This window comes from Protopterus annectens, chromosome 7.part0, assembly GCF_019279795.1.
Source record: "Protopterus annectens isolate FY-2018-M chromosome 7.part0, PAN1.0, whole genome shotgun sequence".
Classification (NCBI taxonomy): domain Eukaryota; kingdom Metazoa; phylum Chordata; order Ceratodontiformes; family Protopteridae; genus Protopterus; species Protopterus annectens.
Window position 1 is genome coordinate 243,027,457 of NC_056739.1, and position 22,457 is coordinate 243,049,913.

At 37.8% G+C, this 22,457-nt stretch overlaps 1 protein-coding gene across 1 annotated transcript in view; it reads left to right on the forward strand.

Annotated features, from left to right (window-relative positions):
* LOC122805926 (extracellular calcium-sensing receptor-like) overlaps positions 1-14,097 on the forward strand; it is a 143,581-nt gene extending 129,484 nt beyond the window's left edge. The window contains exons 4-5 of the mRNA XM_044076170.1: positions 8,495-8,618; positions 13,196-14,097. Coding sequence (XP_043932105.1) covers positions 8,495-8,618; positions 13,196-14,097 — 1,026 coding nt within the window. The remainder of the gene's footprint in view (positions 1-8,494; positions 8,619-13,195) is intronic.
* The last annotated feature ends 8,360 nt before the right edge of the window (positions 14,098-22,457 follow it).

A 22,457-nucleotide genomic window follows, 5' to 3' on the forward strand; every position in this document is an offset into this window, starting at 1 on the left:
CGGATACCACAGGATGAAATTGAAGAGAATGTGCCACATAAAGATGATATAGAACTTTCTATAGAATGCCCACAGGAATTGGAAAACAAGGGATGTGCCCTTAGTTTGGAAGAAAATGAGCTAAGAGAAGAGTTGCTTGATTTAACAGACATGGATAGATATATGAAGATGAATGAAAGAAATAGACTGCAGAATGTTAATAAAACTCAAAAAGTCAGAAGTCTGATAAAACAAATGAATGCAGTAATTAGGACTGTTCATAGAGATCCATGCAATATAACAGAAGTAAACAGGATATATTACTGTACAGCTAAATTAATAACTGATAAAGTTCTACCACAAGAACACAGGGTAGTGAGGGAAAGGAAGGGGAGAAATAGAATACCATCATGGAAGTATAGAATAGAGAAAACCATAAAGCAATTACAACAAGAAGTGTCACTGTTAGAAGAACATAGAAGAGGGAATAGATCAACAAAAATACTCAGAAAGATAGATGTGATATAAGCAAAGCTCAGTATTAAAATGGATCAGGATTTATTATTCACTATTGCAAATACTAAACTAAAAATATCAGCACAGGCAGAAAAACTTAGAAGGTACACAGATAAATATGAAGGAAAAGTACAAAATAAGCAATTTATTGATGACCCAAAAAAGTTTTATAGAGAATTTGGAAATAAGGTAAAAGGAATTGAAAGACCGCCAAAAAAGAGGAAGTAGATACATTTTGGAAAAGTATCTATGAAGATCCTGTGAAACATAAAAAAGATGCTAAATGGATAGAAGAAGTTAAAGAAAGAATAAGAAGTTCAAAGGTACAGGATATGAAACAGGGTGAAGTAACAGCCAGAGAGATTGAAACAAAGTTAAGAGAAGCCTCTAACTGGAAAACCCTAGGCTCAGATGCAGAACCTAACTTTTGGCTGAAAGTATTAAAATCTTTGCAGGAAGATATAGCCATTATATGCGCACCCCAAGCAGACACCAACCTGGTTAACAACAGGAAAAACAATGCTCCTTCTTAAGAGTGAATCTGCAAGCTATACTAAAAATTATAGAACAATAACTTGCCATCTGACAATGTATAAACTATACATGGGAATTGACGCTGACAGGGTTTATAGTCATTTAGAGGAAAACTCAACTATGGGCAGTAGAACAAATGGGCAATAAGATAAAGTCATATGGAACAAAGCATAATTTGTTGTTAAATAAAGTCATAGTGGATAACTGTAAAAAGGAGAAGAATCTAAGTATGGCATGGATTGTCTACAAAAAAGCATTTGATAGTATCCCACATTCGTCGATAAAAGAGTGTTTAAAAATGTATAAGATACATGCTACACTGATCAACTATATTACAGTGACCATGAAACAGTGACAGACCACATTGCAATTAAGCCATGATAAAGGACAGATTATTATCACAGGGTTAAAAATTCAAAAGGGGATATTCCAGGGTGACTCTTTGCCACCGCTGCTATTCTGCCTTGCCCTTAACCCATTAAGCTGTCTGCCTAACAGCTTAGGCCATGGCTATAATTTGGCTCCTAGAAAACAACAAAGTGTAAAGACTACTCATCTTCTCTTTGTCAATGATTTAAAACTGTACAGCTCATCAGATGAGAAACTGAAAGCACAGATGCAAGTTGTCAAAACTTTTTCAGATGATATAAGAATGTCGTTTGGTTTTGTTAAATGTGTAAAAGCAACGTTTAACGCAGGAAAACTGCAACAACAGGAAAACATCAGTTTGGGACAAGAATGTGATATAAAAGAACTTGAGCAAGAGGGAGTGTATAAATACTTTGAAACTGATGAAGGGTCAACAATAAAACACGAACAAATGCAAATAAAATGTAGTAAGGAATATTTCAGAAGACTTAAATTAATCCTGAAAACAGCACTGACATCTAGGAACAAGATTCAACTAATAAAACAATTTGCTCTTCCTGTCCTAACTTACAGTTTTGGAGTGACTGACTTGCTTCAAAACATGCTCGATAGAGTAGACAGGAAAACAAGAAGGATGCTTCATGCTCACCAAATGATTTATAAAAATATGTCTATACCAAGATTATATATTCCACATTCCGAAGCAGGGATGGGCCTCCTTGAAAATGATTATATGTATAGATCTGCAATTGTGGGACTCCACACATATCTGCTGACCTCACAAGACCCAAACATAGTGAAAGTTTTGAAACATGAGGAGAATAAATCTATGATGACTTCTCTGCTTAATTTAGCAGAAGCAGAACAGCGTCAAGCAGGAATGGAAATCAAACCAAAAGTAGATAAAAATCAGGCAGCAACTGAATGTGCCAAAAAACAAAAGAAAGAATCTAAGGTAAAGGACCAGATGAGAAGGTAAGAAATGTGGAAGAAGGATAAATATATTTGCAAATATAGAAAACTTCTGGAAGAACCTCATGTTGATCAGGAATGAATGCAGGAATGGTTGAGTAGAGGCGTATTCAAAACAAGAGATGAAAGGTTAATATTGGTGGCCCAAGACAGTGGGCTAAGTACACGTTGGTTTACAAAGTCTATTGAACATAGGTTCATAGGTTCATAGGTTCATATTAGGCTATCTGCCCTAGGGCATTTATAAGCCTAGACAGAATGTGTTTGGCTTCTGCCACCCATTTTAAATTTATTTTGCTATGCCCTTTTTCGAGCTTAGTATACTGTGCCTTTGTCTAACAGTGACACAGAAGTGATACCCGGGGTAAACCTATGATCTCCCATCCACTCATCAAGATTCCTCTTGAAGAGAGTCAGTGAGGGACTCTGCCTAACCTGGACTGGGATTTTATTCCAGAGTGAAGGGAGCCTCTGGGTTATGAATCTGTCCCTCCAGCATGTCCTATTTATTTCAGTGCTGAGGTTCAAGTCTCTCGAGCGCATAGCTCGATGGGATTTGGATTTTCTGAGGTGCAGCATGTCCATTAATTCTGGGTTGGACATGGCTTTATACGTCAGGCACAGATCGCCTCTGAACAGGTGGTATGCCACTGAGTAGAGCTGGAGTTTCTTTAACCGGGCAGCATATGGCATCTGTTTGAGCCCTTTGATCCTCTTGGTGAGGTACTTTTGGGGTCTTTCCAGTTGCTGCAGGTGTCTGGTAAGGTACATCCCAAAAGGGGCATTGTACTCAATTATGGGCCTGATGAGGGATGAGTAAAGAGGCACGAGGACCTCCCCTGATCTAGATGTGAATCCCTTCATGATTAGGTGGGTTATATAAAATGTTGTTCTAACCACTTTGGCCACGTGGTTGTCAAATGAGAGATTGCTATCAACTTGGGTCCCCAGGTCCCTAATTACTTCTTCTGTACTTAATGGATTACCACCTATGTGGTAATTTGTGGGCACTTTGTTTTTGCCAAAGGGGATAACTATACACTTTTTGGCATTTAGCTTGAGACCATGGCTCTGGCACCAGTTGTCTGTTTCTATGAGGCCCTTTTGGAGGATGCTTGTGTCGGCTAGAGAGTCGATTATGGCACCCAGTTTGCAGTCATCTGCGAACTTGGTCAGCCACAGTCCTCCCATGTTGGCCTGTACCTCCGAGAAATATATACCGAACAAGAGAGGTCCCAGGACTGAGCCTTGTGGGACACCACTTGTAACTGGTTTGGAGTATGACATGGCTCCAGCAATTCTAACCATGTGGGTTCTGTCCTTGAGCCAGTTTGCAATCCATCTAGTGACATAGGGGTTTATATTTAAGCTGGTGAACTTATCTATAATGCCCGAGTGGGGTATTGTATCAAAGGCTTTTGCGAGGTCCAGGTAGGCTGTGTGGACCACCTTCCCCTCGTCAATGGCCTTGGTGACTGTTTCAAAGAAATCAACCAGGTTTAAGAGACAGGATCTGCCCTTAACAAAGCCGAACTGGGTAGGATCCAGTGTCTGTAGGTCCCCAATTTCTTTATTTATGAGGTCCATGATGATCCTTTCCATAGCTTTGCAGACCAAGCTAGTCAGGCTTATTGGGCGATAGTTTCCAGGATCCGTTGAGGCACCACCTTTTTGGAGAGGGACCACTGTTGCTGTACGCCACTCTTTGGGCACATATTCTGTAGTAAGGCTGAGATTGAACAGTAGTTTTATGTTTGGGTTTAGCTCTTCTTGGAGTTCATGTCAGACGCAGCCCGGGACACCGTCTGGTCCCATTGATGCTGTGTTTTTTGCTTTGGAGAGGGCGGCTCTTACCTGAGCATCTGAGATGTCAGGGGGGCAGCACTCTGCTGGGATAGATATTTGCCCTTTTGGTGGGGAGGGGGGGAGAAGTTTGCGCTGAACCTGTCAGCTAGGATGTTGGCAATGTCTGTGGGTTCGGTGTATTTTTTGTCATTTTGGGCTAATTTTGAGCATATCTGGGAATTACCACCCAGGTTCCTAACATAACTAAAGAAAGCCTTGTGATTATCCTTAGTGTCCTGTGCAATTTTTCTCTCAAAGCTGACCTTAGACGATTTTATGAGTGCCCGTAGTTTTTTGCTAATACTGATCAGTGATGCCTTCCCTTTTTGTGATTTTTGCTCTATCATTTAGTAGCTTCCTCCTTCTGTTGTATAGTTTGTTTATGGCTGGGGTCCACCAGACAGGATGTCTGCCTTTGGAGGTTTGGGTCTTGGTTTTATTTGGGATTGCATGATCCATGCATTCCTGAAGGTGTTTATAGAATGCATTTATAAAGGATTCTGCGGTCTGGGCCGTATTTTCCACAGGCCCGGGGGCTTTGAAGGATTCCACCTCAGTTTTGAGGAGTGTGAAATTTGCTTTAGAGAAGTTTTTCACTGTGGTTTTCTGGTCATGGGGTGGGGTCGATATGTGAATATCCAGTGAGATTAGTTTATGGTCTGATCTTACCAGTGAGGGATACACTTCTGGTCTGGAGCATAGAGTCCCCATGTTGGTGATGATCAGGTCCAGTATGTTTTCCCCTCTTGTGGGAGTGGTAACAAGTTGTTCCATAGCATTTGAGTTTATAAATTCTAGGAACCTTTGGGCTAGGGTGTTGGAGCTAGAGTAATGCTCCCAGTCTATGTTTGGGTAGTTGAAGTCACCCAATATAATGGTGTTTGGAGAGACCTTCATATTTTCCAGTGTTCTCAGGAAGGCCAAGTGGGGTTCCTGTGTTTGGGAGGGTGGTCTGTAGCAGGCTATAAACTGGAAGGCAGTTTTACCCACTGTTAGTTGCACATGGATAGTCTCTGATGCTTCGTGCTTTGCCACCAACCTGGAGGTGTGGGTATCTTTGATGAATATCGATACTCCCCCTCCTTTTGTGGTTCGGTCCAAGTTTTGGGGCCGAAAAGCATGGTATGAGGTATAACCTGGTAGTGCTGGAGTGCTCTTGGGAGCCCTGAACCAGGTTTCTGTTACTGCACAGATATCGATGTTCTCCATGCTAAGGAGAGTTTCGAGTGCGTGCATCTTGAGGTTTAGACTTCTGGCGTTGAGTAGCATTACTCTTAGTTTCTTATCCCTTGTGATACCTATGGAGGTGGGTTTGTCTTTTGAGCCTTGCCTAAAAAAGGCACTATGGGGGTAGCAAGAGCCTTTGCCAATATCCGAAAGCCGAGGGGTGACAGGTGCAAGCCATCCCTAGCGAAGCATCGTGGCTTGTCGAGGATATCATCCCAAGCTGACAGGCATTGGATCCCCTTTGAATGACACCAGTAGTTAAGCCAATTGTTAAAATTGATCATCTTGTCTTCATATTGTGGCATCATTCTTGGTGAGAGTAAGATGCTACTCAAGGTCAGGGTCATACCGGCCTGGGCTACATGCTCAGAGATCTCCTCTATGTCTCTTTCATGTAGTCCAGGGAGGCACATCTCAGGTCATTCACACCAGCATGGACAATAACTGAGTCATATTTGTACTTGCCTTGGAGTGACCTGAGTGCTTGTGTTATGTGGCGGATCCTAGCGCCCGACAGGCTGCTCACCATGACCCTCTCCTTGTTCAGCCCAGTGAGCAGGACGTCAGTGTGCCTGACGACAGAGTCACCTATTACAAGTGTATCAGGTGTGTTGTTTAGTCTTAAGGGCTGTGACTGTTCGGCACACTGGCTTTGTGAGATATGTGTTGCACGTGTTTTGTTTTGGGGTAGCAGTTGCTTGGGTGTCTGCTTTGGAGGTCTCTGCTGCTTAGGCAGATCTTTATTTAGAGCCTCTGAGTATGCTTTTGTGTGATTATGTGTTTGGTTTGCTGTAGTGGTAGGTCTATGTGAGACTGGAATTGTAGTGAGTGTAGTTTCCTTCTCCTCCTGACTGGTTATGCCAGTACTGAGTTGAGAGAGCTTAGCCTCCAGTTTGGCTATATGGCTGCATCTCTCACATGTGTTGGAATTTGTTGGGAGGAGGAGAGGGTTGTCTGTGTACATGTGGGTGAAACAGACAAATGTACGTTTTTTAAAACCGAATTAGAAACAGTCTCACACCTCCTTGCTGGTTGAGACATACTAATGGCGGAAGAACTGTATAGTGAAAGGCATAAAAATGTGGCAAGATTGTTGCAATGGGGATTGTGCAAACATTATGGTATTGAAGTTGCTGAAAAACACTGGAAAAAACATGAGCCATAAAGCATCATAGAAAATGAAGTTTATATCACATGGGATCATCCATTACCAACAGTTCAAAAGATAGATGCTAGAAAGCTGTATATAGTTGTCCAAGAAAAGAAGACAAGAGTAGCACTGATCATTGAAACTGCCATACCCAGTGACTACAGTGTCTTGTGTACAGAGGCACAGAGTCATAAAATATCAGGATCTACAGGCAGAAAAGAAAGCAATGTGGAAGAAAGATACCCAGACAGTTCCAATAGTAGTAGGAGCAATGGGGCTTATAAAAAAAAACTAAAATCATATTTAGATATGTTACCAATCCATGTAAACTCATGCAAATTGCTGAAGGAGTCATTACTGGGCACATTGCTGGTGCTGCAAAGAGTACTTTTAGCTGACATCAAAGACTGAAACAATACTAATTTCATGAACTTTAATTGTACTTTGACTTAGGAATGGGGTCTATTCCTGTCATAGTATTAGAAACCCAAAAGATTTGGAGAAATTAAAAAAGGGAAAGGCAATAAATTTTGAAGTAATTCTTGCCTCTAATCTGTCTGGTTTGTTTGAACTATGACCCAACCTTCCACCATCCAGTGTAAGATGAATCACTGCCAAGGGTCAGATCTTTGTCTTGACCACATCCTCTTCTTGCCTTCAAACCAAACCCAGTGAAAGCTAGGTATGGCAATCTTGTAGCAAAGACCAGAATACCTAAAATATCTTGCATGCACAATTGAAAGACTTCCATTAACTGAAAGGATGCAACAACTATCAAACGAACAATGTTTTCTGCAATCACTCATGCATTCTTCAGGATTGTTGCTTGAAGCTGATCTGGCTGCAAATGCAGTGTATGAATCCTGTGCAACTACAAGTGGGAGAGATTCAGCCACATTATTAACTTTATCTTAGAACTACTGTACAGAAAAATGGATAAAGTTTCCATTTCTGCTATACCTGCTATGTAATTATGGTTTGTATCCTATCTAGTTTAGAAATTCTCTTTTAAAGGCAGAAACCATTACTGCTTTCTGAGAATCTGAGTGAAATGCAGTCACCCTGTTATCTAACTCTGGGAGCCACACACAGCCATTGCAAAGTAAACTGGCACACTGGTCACCCCATTGACTAGAATGTCCCATCAAAACCTCTAAGGAGGAGCAAAATAAGAAAACCAAGAGTACCGGCACTGAGACCAGAGATAGTAATGCCACTTCGGCATTAACTGCCATCCAAATGTCAGATCTTTGGCCTCAGGTTCCCTCTGTTTGATGGATCTCTGTGCCTGTCCTTGTCTAATAAATCAGCTATCTTAACAGACTACCCCTCCAAATGTTTACTTTTTAGACAAAGCTGCTCCGATAATAAAGAATGTCCCACAAATAGGGGGATGAGTGGTGGCCCGTAATGTATTCCCATTGTTGTGCTTGAAATGATAAAGAAACATATACGGACTCCTGCCTCTGATTGTATAAGAACTTGGGTGGTCTTGTTAGGGTAATCTCTTGAAAAGGCCAACTATAGCTTGAAACATTTATTAGCCACAGAATCTGGTCTCTAGTTCTCCTTTATTGTATGTTATTCTTCTGTTTTCAGTTTCTGCCAGTAGCAATAACAAAATGTTTACCTTGATCACAGATTATGCTTGACCTCAGTATTTATTGGCTCTGCTATTTGTGCTGTATGGTCACTGTACAGAATTACTTCCCTAGTAAAATTCAAACATATACCTTTATATAATAATTTGTATAAAAATGTTGTTCCAAGATAATCTGAAAAAAAGTAGAGTATACAAAACAATGTTGTTTTCACATGATAATTATGTTTCTTTAATAATATGGAGAGCACTAGTTTATACTTTTCATATAATGCAGCTAGCAATTTTTTATTATGTTGCAGACTCCTCGATCTGATTGTAGTAGAAGTTGTACACCAGGGAACCGCAAAGCTCCAATTCAGGGAATGCCTATCTGTTGTTATGACTGTGTGCCTTGTTCTGATGGGGAAATTGCAAACCAAACTGGTAAGCATTTGCTGTGTTGCAAAGTGAAAGAATTTCACCTCAGCATACAATTATAATGCTTACATGATATCTGACAGGCCACAAAATTCTACATACCCATAATGAAAATACTGTTTGTCAGCATTACCTAATGTCTACATTAACTATCAAATAGATCGGCTTAAAGCTTCTTTTATTTAGTGCTGTAAGATGCAGTCCATTCAGAATATGTGAACAGATAAGACATTTTGTAGAAGTCTTTGTCTTAAAAAGCATTTGTATAATTTTATGACTTAATCATACATACTTTTTAACCAGATATGTGAACTGGTCCAGGGACCCATTTAATCTACAACCCAGGCCATAATAGCAAATACAGTAACAAGTAAGAATAGCAAATAGGAATAACACAGAACAAAAAAAAAAAAAAAGATCAATACTACCGTTAAGGCAACTGACAAAGATTTTGTCAAAGTTTGATAGTGATCATGTAAAACATTAAACAACATTTATGATAAACATACATTATTAATGCTTAAATATGCAAAGTAAACATAATTATAAAAAGAAAATACAAAAGTGTGTGTAGCATATTGCACAGCTCACAAAACTGTAAAGATATCACTAGAGGGTAACAGACTAATGATTAGTTTGTGAATGCTGCACGGCAGAAAGAAAATGGCCTAATTGTATATGCATCGCTCTTGTTGTCTTAAGGTTGTATAAAATACACTAAGCCTGCAAATTTAAAGCAGGTGATAAAAGACTGTTCAGGAATGCAGTTTGCACATTTCCTAAAGGCACAGTGCAAAACAGCAAAACAATGACTGTTATTATTACAGAGGTGATAAGCCACTATGAACATATGACAGAAATGCATAGCTCTCTGTCCTACCTTTGGCACTGTAAATGGCCTGGTGCTTTCTTGGGGTTAACTATTTATTTAAATTTCCAGGTACTTTTAAGGTTTGTTTTTCTGCTTACTATACTGGCTTGAAGCATGGACCCTGCATATCATACCAAACATCCATTAGGATTCTCTCAATTTTCATAACATGGTACAATCCTGCTAGATGTGATTTGTATGGTGTTTTTTTTATTCAATTAAATGTTTGACACTTGCATCAATTATCAGTCCAGTATGACCACTTATTACCTGCATATCGAGTGAATTGTAGCCATGGTGATTCATCTGTACCTAAGTATTGCTCAGTGTTTTAACCAAAATATTTCTGTACTCTGTAGTTCATTTGTGGTCAGTAGTCTAGTTACTGCATTTTAACCATGCTGATGAGAGTTCTTTAGATATGGGTTGTGAGCATATTGATATAGTTCCTGGAATTGTTCATAAGGCATGAAAAGAAATGTAGTAGTACCCTTCTAGTGGACATGTATGAGATGCCTGTGGCACCTTATGTAGCCTGATGAAACGTGCTGATTGACAAGATGCCCATCATAATGGGCTCCCTTGTCTGCAGTTGTATGTGCTGTCCCTTTATACCATTTATGTCCATGTCCCTGCTTGAGCCAAATATAGAAGCCATTTTTGTGCCACAAGTCCTGTGACAGACTGATGCTGCATTCCTGGGCCTGTAGATATCAGTCACAGCTAAAGACGCCGTTGTTCATGCTATTACATGCTGTTGCACCTGCCATGGCTGCTGCATCACTGTTATGACTAAAATGGTTAAATACTAGTCTAGTCAGGATTATCTTAGGATTTGTATCCATATCTTGGGTTCCTCATCATCATTTGCTGTATTTTATGACAGCTCTTTCACATTCTGTGTCACAGTTATTTTATGCACATATATGCACACACACATATTTAGTATACATTGTAAAAGCATAACTACTATAAAGGATCATAGACAATACAAGGCTAACAGACTAGATGTCATGTGTGCCTTGACAATAGCCACCCTGAGGATCTGCCTAACCTTCCATGGAGGTCAAGGCCTGTAAGTCCTGAAGTGTATTTTAGGAAGCCATCCATTTCTCTAAGATATGTTTGAAGGCACAGAGGGAAACACACTGTTTGATGTGCAAGGGTTTTTTATGGCAGAGATGATGAGCTACCTCTCTGCATAGTTTTATTTATTCCATGATATTGATTCAAACCTTTTTCTAGTGTTGGGACACAGATTTCATGTTGACAGCTTTAGTAATTGGCTATGGAGACTTCAACTAGTCCTCCCATTTTTATGTTTTCTTCATCATACCTTCTATAAATGAAAAGACTGGATGCAAAGACCATAGGCAAACTTGATTCTCGGCTGGAGTGTGGGGAGTGCCTTCTGTGTGGAGTCTGCATGTCCTCCCTGCGGTTGGGTGGGCGTTTGAAAGACATGCACAAATGGGTGTGCCTTTGTGGAAGGTTGAACATCGAGCTGGCACCTCGGCGTTCATCAAAATCTACTGCCAATCATTAGCGGACTGGAGTTCCGCTGTGGAGACCAATAACCGGGAAAAGCCGAAAGACAACAATATTGTGTGGTATGATGAGTGTTTCTTCATAAGAATTCTTCAGATCTTTGCTGTAGAATAGCAATTCTCACATGTATAAAAATGTCTTATGATGAAAGCACTCATCTTGTACACAATAAAGCTTTCAAAAAGGTTATTCTAGTGTAGACTGTACTGCTTGACACATTGAGAAAAAATGAGGTATCAGAAAAAGGGTTCCAAGAGGCATGCAAAACAAGGCATTGGTCTCCCCTAAAGATTCTGTGTGACACTGAGTTCACAGTGAGTGACTCCAGCTTTTCCTTATAGCTAGGACTTTTGATCCTGAGATTCTTTTTGTAAGGAACCTCTGTGGTGTTTCAAGTTTTTTTTTATTTTATTTAATATATGTCTACTGATATGAATTCCAAATGTGGAATTATATTCTATAATGGGTCTTTGGAAAGTTGGGTATCAGAGATGTAGTAGGTACTAGCAACTTGTTGTTTTCTTAAGGAAATTGTACTACATTTCTCAGCACTTAGATTGTGCCCTTGCTTAGTGCACCATATTTTTATATTAAATAGTTCTGGGTGAAGGGTGTTTAACTCGCTTGTTCATTTCACAACTACACTCAACTTTTAATCATCAGCAGACTTAGTTCATCAAAAGAGATCAGAGAAATAAATGCCAGAAAGGAGGGGTTCACAATACAAGCCCCTGGGGAAAGCTACTGGTCACCTTTTCCTTAACTGAGGAGGCATCACTAAACCTAACAACATGAACCTCTTTGCAAGCCATCTTATTATGCAGGGATCTACATTTAAGATTATTAGCGTGTTTACAGTTTCATGTAATGTGGCATCAAATGATTTTGCTAGATCCGGATAAGCAATGTGAGCACTGTAACTATTGTCCATGACCTGCAGAACCTTTTCCAAGAAGTTCACAAGACTGAGGAGCCATTACCTGCCCTTAACAAATCAGAATTGTTGTGGGGCAGGCCTCATTAAATTCTTAATGTCCTGGTTTAAGAAGTTAGTGATGATGCATTCTATGGCTTTGCATGCAAGACTACAAAGGCTGATTGGACTATAACTGTCTGAAGCAGTGGTTGGTCCACCCTTATGAATGGACATCATTAGTACAGTGTGCCATTGATTGGGAACATACTCTGTGTTGGGGCTTAGATGGAACTACTTATAGAGGGGATCAGGATGACTCTCAAGTTGGAATATTTTTTGGAACCACTGAAGAAGTATTTTTGTTCTTGCAGAGCATGTTAAGGATAATGCCCTTGGAAATAGTTGGGGGGTGCTCATATGTCTGGGATGAGGATGATCGTTTTAAAAGAGAAAGTTACAGCAAATCTGTTTGAATTGGAAGTATCATTAATGAAGCTCTGAACAGTGATGTAAATTATTGTTTAGCTTTGTAACATAGGTGAAGATTGACTTAGAATTATCCTTATCCTCAGAAACAAGCCTTCTTTCATTGGAGGCTTTTCTGGCCTCCAGTTTCTTGTTGAGGCATTTTGTCTGATGAAAGGTCTTGGCCTTAGAAGGTTACTTAAGCAGTTTCTTTCATCTGTTGTATAGTTTATATATATATATATATATATATATATATATATATATATATATATATATATACACAAATCACAGTGGGGATTGCTACTGAATTTAACACTATTCCTAGAACTATTGAGGATACTGTCTGACTCTGAGCAAGTCACTTAATTAGCCATCCAGAAAAGGAAAAAATTGCCATTGTGTGCTTAACTGGTCGACAGAGGTAAAATAAACAATTAACAGATGTGGCAAATAAAGTAACTTAGATGGGACTCATGTAAGATTGCAAACATGAAGTGAGGTTAAACAATTTGTAACTAGAGATCTGAAAATACTGTCAGGATACATTTTGTTATGCGGAGGAGAAGGTCACTTGCAACAGACTATGAGAAAACAAAACCAAAAACATGGAAAGGGTAGAGAGCAGAAAACTATCTAATATAAACAAGCTTTTCATACCTGCATGATAGCATGTCATTATGCTATGGTAATAAGGAAAATCAGGCTCAGCAGATTATGTTAGATTCACTGATTTTGTTACTCGTTTCATTTATTTTCAGTTCTCACTGTTATATTTTTCAGATGCCACTAACTGCATAAAGTGTCCAGAAGACTCTTGGTCAAATGAGAGAAAGGAAATCTGTATTCTAAAGCAAGTTGAGTTCCTGTCCTTTGAAGATTCCTTGGGATCAGTACTGACTGCCTTCTCTATTGCATTCGCCATCATACCTGCATGCATTCTGTGGATATTTATTAAATATCGGGACACTCCAGTAGTGAAGGCAAACAACTGTAATCTCAGCTACTTCCTCCTCATAGCACTCATTATGTGCTTCCTCTGCTCCTTAATATTCATTGGAAAACCTAATGATATAAGCTGCTTATTAAGGCAATCTGTATTTGGTGTAATATTTTCTGTCTGCATCTCTTCAATTCTAGCAAAAACAATTACTGTGTTTATTGCATTCAGCATGAGAAGGCCAGGAGGATACCAGCAGAACTGGCTTGGAACTAAAGCACCAGTTTTTATTGGCCTTTGTTGTACCACTCTACAGGTCATGATTTGTACTGTTTGGCTTGTACTTTTACCACCTTTCCAAGAGAAAAACATGAATCTATACAAGGATAAAATAATAATTGCATGTAATGAAGGGTCAGGCATGATATTTTATTGTATGCTGGCATATCTTGGGATTTTGGCAAGCGTATGCTTCATCATTGCTTTCTTGGTACGAAAATTACCAGACAGATATAATGAAGCAAAATTTATCACATTCAGCATGTTAATATTTGTTAGTGTTTGGCTCACTTTTGTACCAGCAAACCTAAGTACCAAAGGAAAATATGTGGTTGTTGTTGAAATATTTGCCATCTTGTCTTCAGGATTTGGACTTCTAAGCTGTATTTTCTTCCCAAAATGCTATATTATCATATTAAGACCAGAGTTAAACACTAAAGAATCTGCAACAAGGAGCTCACACTAAAAGGAATTCTGACAAGAATATATTTCTAGTTCAAAAATATATCTGACAAAGAACAAAAGTTTTCATGAGACCTGAAAGGAATCACTAAAATGTATACTTTGATCCTGCTGTTGGTTTCCTGTTCATATAATGTTTACTTTCTATACAATTTCATAATAATACAAAGATGCATGCTATGACTGTGGAGAAAAACCTCTCCAGCAAATCCTTTCCCTGTGAGATATATATGTATTTGTTTATATATATATATATAGAGAGAGAGAGAGAGAGACAGACAGAGACAGAGAGAGAGAGAGAGAGAGTTGTAAATTAAATTGCTTTATGTGGGATATATAGTGAAATAAAAATGCACAGTGGAAGAAGGGGTGAAATGTATGCATCTTCTCCTTTATTAAAGCAATATGTCGGAAAGAATGAAATGTTCATATAGGAACATTCATTGTATGTTTCATGTAGCTTAAATTGGATGTGACAGACATTTAATTTTAATGAACAAGTAGGCAGTTCCTTTAAAAATGAAAACGAAGGAAATTATTTATTTATTTATTGGCATTTGTTGAAGGATGAGAATTTAATGTGCATATAAACTGAAAGAAAAAGTATTGATAGATTACCCAGGATTTGGGACTTACAGGTTCATAGGTTAATAGATGTTTACTAGGCTAATGACCACAAGGGCCTTATTAAGCCTAGCCATTCATCCCAAATCTCTCACAAGTTCTGATACAGTTGAAAAATGTAAGGAGGGGGCCATGGATATGAAACACTTACAAGCAGAGGCCTGGAAGATGCACCATTTACAGGTTGTCTTTGTCCATTAGAGACATAGCAGCAAAGCCAGGGATCAACTTCCTTTTCCCCATCCAATTCTCTAAGTTACCTTTGAATTGGGTTAGGGAGGAACTCTGCTTCACATGGATGGAGACCCTGTTCCAGAAACAGGGTAGTCTCTGATATACATACCTGTTTCTCCAGCAGGTCCTATTTATATCAAAGGCGAGGTTAAAGTCTTTAGAAGAGGTAATTCTGGTGATGTTTGTTTTGTGGATATGCAGGAGGCCATTCAAAGTGGGGTTTGACAATTCCCTGCATGTCAGACATAGATCTCCCTTCAACAGCCTATAGGAGACGGAATACAGGGATCAGGCCTTGAGACAGGCTGCATAGAGAATTTTACTTATGTCCCGTATTCTTTTAGTGAGAAACCTCTGTAGACATTCCATTTGTTGGATATGCTTGGTTAGGTACAGACCTAGATTACTGTCTATATGTGTTCCTAAGTCCCTTACTACTTGATCAGCTCTAAAGGGTGTGTTTTCAATACAATAGTTACCAGGGATGGATGACTTCCTGAAGGATACTATTATGCATTTCTTGGCATTTAGTTTTAGTCCGTGGCTCTACTATTATGCATTTCTTGGCATTTAGTTTTAGTCCATGGCTCTGACACCAGTTGTTTGTTTGTGTCAGCCCCTCCTGGGGAAAATTTGTGTCAGTGTGGAATTCAGTGACAGCTCTTAATTTGTAATCACCTGCAGATTTAGTCAGCCAGAGATCATTAACACTGGCTTTGACTTCAGAGAAGTTAATGACAAAAAAGAGCGGCCCAAGTACTGATCCCTGAGGGACTCCACTTTTGCCATGCCCTTTTTTTAGAGGTGGACTCCCCAATTCTAACTTCCCGAGTCCTGTCTGTGAGCCAGATTAAACAAGTAAATGTGCAAGAAATGTATTGTTCATTATCTGCTGAAGAGATGCTTATTTACTGTACAGTTAAAAAATTATAAGCTAGAAGTTGTGAAATATTGTATGGTTGTGTAGTGCTGGTTTAACGTGTGTGGATGTGCTTTTTTTCCTGTGACTTTTCTCAATTATCTGCAGATGTTGATTAGAATGGTTGTCTAGATTTTTCAGGCATTGTTTAGTAAATGGTGTGTATCACTTCAAAGTATAATGAAAGAAATCCATTCTGAATTGAGAATAAATAGTTCAACAAATTAAAAGGAAAGCACATACATTCTGCTTAAGAAGGCAAAGAAAAAGAGAACCATCTCATATTTATTGGCTTAATGATATCCATAGCAATGATGTAAACATAGACAATAAATGTATAAAGAAAGAATACCTCATATCCATCCCATTACAAACAGAATGTGTTAGTGTATCTGGTAATCTGTATGAATTAATGAGTAACTGCTGTAGGCTATTTAAGCTATTATTAACAATGACATATTATGTATTAAATGAATACATTTAGAATTTGATTTTCAGGAAAATTATACTGTACAGATTTTTCAAATTATGATCTTTCAAGGAATATGAGTTAAGTTTCAGTACAGGAGTCAATGTCACAATTAGTTATAGGTTAACATTCCTCTCTCTTAGTATACATTTGACATATATTGACAAGTTTCATTTTTGTCATATTGAGACCCTTATCTATAACACATAACACATTTAGTTTAATATTTTTAATGAAGTTATAAAGGGAAATGTTGGGTGAGGAACCAAGTTAAAGGGCTGCTAAGTTATAAAACAACGGTTGATGTTTTAATGGATGTGCTTCTTATCATTTGTTTGGTATAGACTAGATGCTATATAGAAGAGAGAAGAAATATCAACATGTCAAGAAAAGCAGTCTAGGTATTTATCTTAGCTGAATTGAGAAGAGCTCTCTACCAAGTTATGTGTAAATTTATATTTTTAGTATATCTTTATATCCATAAATATACTTACTTTTCTTGTATCCACTATCTATGCATGGGGGCAATTTGTTTTGTCATAAGCTGGTTTACTTGAATGTTGTTATTTTTAAAATCATCTATAGTACAGTTGAATAAATTATATTATAGCTGAGATGCAGAACAACAATCAAATTATGATTTTTATTTTTTATGTTTGTCATTGTTTCACAGTTGTGCCTCTGCATATAGTACATTTGTGTTACATAGTGGGGGCAGAGTCCACATATTGGGTGTGTGGAGCCCCTGTGATAAAAAAGATTTTTAAAGTTTAAGTGAGGTAAGATTAAGATTGCAAATGTAAATGTTCAGTTTATATTTATGATCTTTTTGGTTTAGTTGTTTTTTTGTTCACAATTTATTTATCTCCAATAAAACTGCACAATGTTTTAGGATTATAACTTGTCAGCAGGATTATGATAGCAAAAAAAAACATGAATTTGTATAAGGACAAAATAATAAATGAATGCAAAGAAGTGTCAGTTATCATGTTTTATTTAATGCTAAGGTATCTTGGGATTCTGACAAGTGTGTACTTCATTGTTGCTTTCTTAGTATAAAAATTTCCAGACAGATATAATGAGGCAAAATTCATTGCATTCAGAATGTTGATATTTGTTAATGTTGGGAAGATTTTTATAACAGCATACCTGAGTAATAAAGAGAAATTACTGGCTGCTGTGGAGATATTTACTATCTTGTCTTTAAGGGTTCTGAGCTAAATTTTCTTCCCAAAGGGTTATATTATCATATTAAAATGGAGTTAAATACTAAAAAAGTCTATTACAGCTTTCAACTTGAAATTATTGTGCAAAAAGTCTTTCTTAAAATTTATGGTTTAATAGAGTTTGATAGCACAGAACAAAAATCAGATTCAGAGTGCAACAAAAGCTTTTAGTGTGACCTCTGATGCTGACACTCTCTCTTAGAAAGGGAAGGGATCTGGGGAAAAGGCAAGTTGATGAAAATGAGCTTGTACTAACCTAAAGGCCAATTCCCTGGATTTAATGCTGACATCAACAAAGACTTCTGAGAAAAAGTAAATTATAGATCTGATATGACTCATGCAGTATTGTAGATAGTGAATCAGAGTCTCAGAAGAAATCCCTGCCCATTTTCCTAGATTTTTTTTTCAGAATACAATTTACAGTGTAGCTAGGGGTAGAGTAAATGGGGCAGCCATGCTGGGTGCATACTTTTAGGGAGATGAATTAGCAGATACCATCATTTTGAATGGAATGCCTGAATTCAATTTACAATGACTGTTCATCTCAAGTGTAGCATAAACTGTAGAATGCCACTTGCTGCAAATGCAGCAAGCAGTTTGCTATAGCTTAAAAAGAAAAGCACCTCAAGTTGCTCCTCACCTTAGACATGGAGTGTGGGGTGTGGCCAGGATGGCACAAGGCACCAGAATTACTAGATACAGCACCTTATATAGATAGAGAGAAAGATGTACAACTAAATAAATAACAGCTGGTAGGAACTCCAATGCCCGTTCCCCGGATTCATTGTTGAGAAAAGCAAATATTTATGAGGAAAAGTGGATGAGAGACCTGATGAGACTAATGGTAAATCCTAGACACTTAAATAAAGAGTACCAAATGAAGTCCTATCCATATCTCCAGCTATTTTTGCAGAATAAAATCCATGAGATCTTTTTGTTGTAAAGCAGTAAGCTGACATGACAAAAAGGTCCTGCAGAGGCAGCAGTAAGAGTGTAGTTAAGAGGTGTCAGTGCTGAAAAGGAACAGACTGTAAGCGACTGAACTACAAAGTAAACATATTGACTAAAAGCACAAGAGAAAACAATAGTTAAACAGGACTGACCCCACAGTGCTCTATAGAAAGCCAGACAGTAGCATCACATACTTTGTTTAATAAAAATTGAACTGTTGAAGCTGGAAACAGCTGGATAGAATCCTTTGGAATGTGGTAAGTACCAGAAACAATTCATTCATCCATAATTTGAGCCCAACATTTTCCCAGAAACTCATGGTTAAACCAGATCCCATATCTCAGGAACAAAATCAGATTCAAAGTAAAATTGGAGATTTTTGGGTAAACTCCAGTACTCTTACTCACTCACTCACTCTTACTCACTCACTCACTCAAAGGATCTAAACAAAAAGAGGAGTTTAATTTAAGCAGTTGAGAAAGTCAGTCACTCCACTTATCTTGACTAAAGTGCTGGGAACAGATCCAGCTACAGAGATGTTTTCTTCCCCCTTCAACCTGTGAAAGGTATGGAATAACAGGAGCAGATATGCTAAGTTTCCTAATCTAAACAGACAGCACTTAAGCAACGGACTATAAAATTTAGATAGTCATGATATTAAGCCAAATCTTTATTGAGAATCCTTAATAATATTCCATCCAGTGAACTAATTCCATATTAGTTATTACAAACTTACAAATATTTATGAATGTTCTATATAGTTCTAATAAGTTAGTACAAATTAGTTTTGACTATTATTTCCACAAGATAATGATGTATTATGTATGCTTTACACACTTTTTTGAATAAAAAGCTATAATTTTACAACAGCTGCAAGACTGTAACATTTTGTTTTTATGTATTTATAGCCGACTTAAAAAGTATTTTTAAATTACATTATTCCACTATTAAAGGAGCTTATATTGGTACTGAAAAAAGTTTGGAGTATATATCTTCTATTGTCTTAAGTGGGCTGTTGGCTGAATTATTACTTGGGATCCTTAATAAAGGATTTGGATTTTTATCATGAACAACAAATAATTTCTGGTTCCTTGCTTCAGTGCTGTCTGTTTGGATTTAGATGCATTCATTTTGACCTGCATAGAGAATGCATTTCCCAGCTCTTTGCAGTCTATGAGGAGGAAACTTCTATTAATGTTCATGAAATGTTCTTTATTGGATGTATAATATTACTGTTTGCTTGTACGGAAATAAACTTTACTCATTCTGGTCATCAGAATTAATTGTGCGATGTAAGTAACAGTTGTTATGTATGTAAATGAAGTTTGGACACGTATTTGACAAGGAATTTTGAGAGAGTAAGGGCAGTAAAAAAGGGGGAAGTGTGTCAATGTATAGATTGAGACAGAAGATAAGAAGTAAAGAGTTAGTACAGGATGGGGAGGCGAGGGTTAAAGTAGAAACAGGCTGGGAGGAAGTGACATAAATACGGGAGGGGCTGGGTAGGTTAAGAGATACAGTGTAAGATTGTTCCAGTTTTTGGTGTGGGATTTCAGTTATTCCCACCTGCCTGGCCCAATGTACATGGGTTGCTGAGGTTTGCTGGGCAGAGAAGAAGGGTTCAGGTTAAACCTCTTTTCTGTTCATTCTTCTCCTTTTGGTTGTAAGGTGAACCGAGTTATGCTGTTTGGAAAATTTGAGTTAGAATGAGTAGAGGATATAATGCTGCTTGTCTATCTATGAGGGTGAGTAATCAATGTTGCCCATATTGTTGTAGTGCTCTAGAGGTGCGTTAACATATGGGAGAAAATGGTTAATACTTAATGTGCTTTATGAAATGTATCAGAAGTTCAAATACCTATGATGTTATATTTGTGTATTGTGTTAATAATCTGGTAGTGATATCATTTGTGGTGTGGTTCCTGGCTCAAAGTGCTTGGATAAATGGTTTCTGACAAGTTTTTGTTGTCTAAGAGCAAGAGATCTTCATATCTGGTGACAAATATTTATAGGTTATTAACGAATTTATATTGTATGCAAATTAAAATGTGATTTTTTTTTTAATTTGGTAGTCTACTTTACATGGAGTGTCTTGTAACCATAAATGGCATTAAACTATTTTATTGTGTTTTTATGGAATTTGCTGTTGAGCAGCAATTTCATCAAAAGTGGTATTCACTTAATATTTTTGATGAATTGAGTTGTGATGAAATGCAATTTGTTATGTAGTATTAGATCCATAGACATATGTGTCTGCCAGTGAAAATGTTCTGAATAATAATAATAATAATGATAATAATAATAATAATAAAAAGCAAAGTGCTTTTTGAAAGATGTGTGGTTAGGACAATTCCTAATGCCTGCCAATATCTGATTCTGACTCCAATTTTCTACAACCTACTTAAAGTATCATATTTATGTTAGTTTGTGTAGTACCCTATTAGTCTGTGTAGCTGAAACCATTTAAAATATATTCATTGGATGCAGCTTTTGACACATCACTCATTTAATTTCCAAGTTATCTATATTTTTATGCAAACAGACTCAGGACCCTTAGAAGCTAATATCTAACTGTAAGTTAAGGATTTAACTCCTTTCTTTTTATGTGTATCTGCACCATATTTAAATTGATGTCCAAACCTTCTAGTGACTGATAAATAATGTATTATTGCCATTATGCAGTTTGAACTTAATGAAACTAATGAATACCTCCAGTTTTTTTTTTTACTTGAAGATTTTTTTCCTACAAGCCACAATTTTGTAGCTAGAATTATACTGTTTTTTTTTTTCGGTTCCCCTGGTTAGGCAAGAACCCTATAGCCAAGTCCACTTATTTCCACTCAGCAAGAGTTGGGGTGCAGGGAGTGGCACAGCTTGCTGGTCTTGTGGAGTTGCCTACCCCCCCCTATGGATAATTTCTCATCATTGGTGGTTCTTTTAAGCTCTACAACTGTTTCCTTATTGGCTCCACATGGTCACTCATCTATGTCCAAATGCACAGTGGTACCTATTACTCCAGTGAACTGGAGAACCCTGCCCCCCAGGATGAAGAGCAGACAGTAGCCTATTGTTTATTTGAGCAGTTTATCAAACTTGAGTAGCCTGAGTTGTAATCAGGACTTTATCCCTCTATGCCAACAGACTTGGCAATTTATTATTTAAAAGATAGGGGGCTCTGTGTTACTGTATCCAGATCCTCGAACTCAATCCTCAGGATTTAATAAACTCCATGTTGGCACCATATTGAACCAACACAAAATGTATCCATGTACATGGCCATGGTCCCCCTCAGTGGTGCGCCATACATATTAATGATGACATGCTGCCAAGGGAGAGCATAGGAAGAGGAATATTGAATCAGTGTTGGGAGATGCGCAGAGGCTACCCATGGTTGTGGATGCCTGGTCATATGTTGAGTACATGGTAAGGCTCCCAGTAATGTAACCTGTCACTGTTGAAATGCTATGAATTCTGTTAAATGCGTAATATTTAAGGTTTCTTTTTATTTTATTTTTCTGCATGTTTGGGTGGTGTGGCGCTAAGTGCAGCAATGACAAGCTGCCAGACAGCTGACTCTGCTACACTTATAAAAACAGAAACTGGATGTAATCAATTATCATAATTAATTTTTTTATTTTTATTTATTTTATTTATTTATTTATTTATTTTTTGTAGAATTGCTGTTAGTGTGGCACTGCGCAAAGTGCCATAGAGCCAAGCACTACTAATACATACATAGCCGACACTTGCCAGACATCTAAAATAGAAACTGGATGCAATTAATTATTTATTTACAGGTTTGTTTATGCATGTTTGCATGGGGGAGTACTCAGCACTGCATAAACATGATAACGGCTGCTAATGTTTGCGCAGTGCTAAGCTTCATTAAAACCACAGTTGTGCAAATTTCCATGCTGCTCAGCTCTGATTAACTGCTTTGA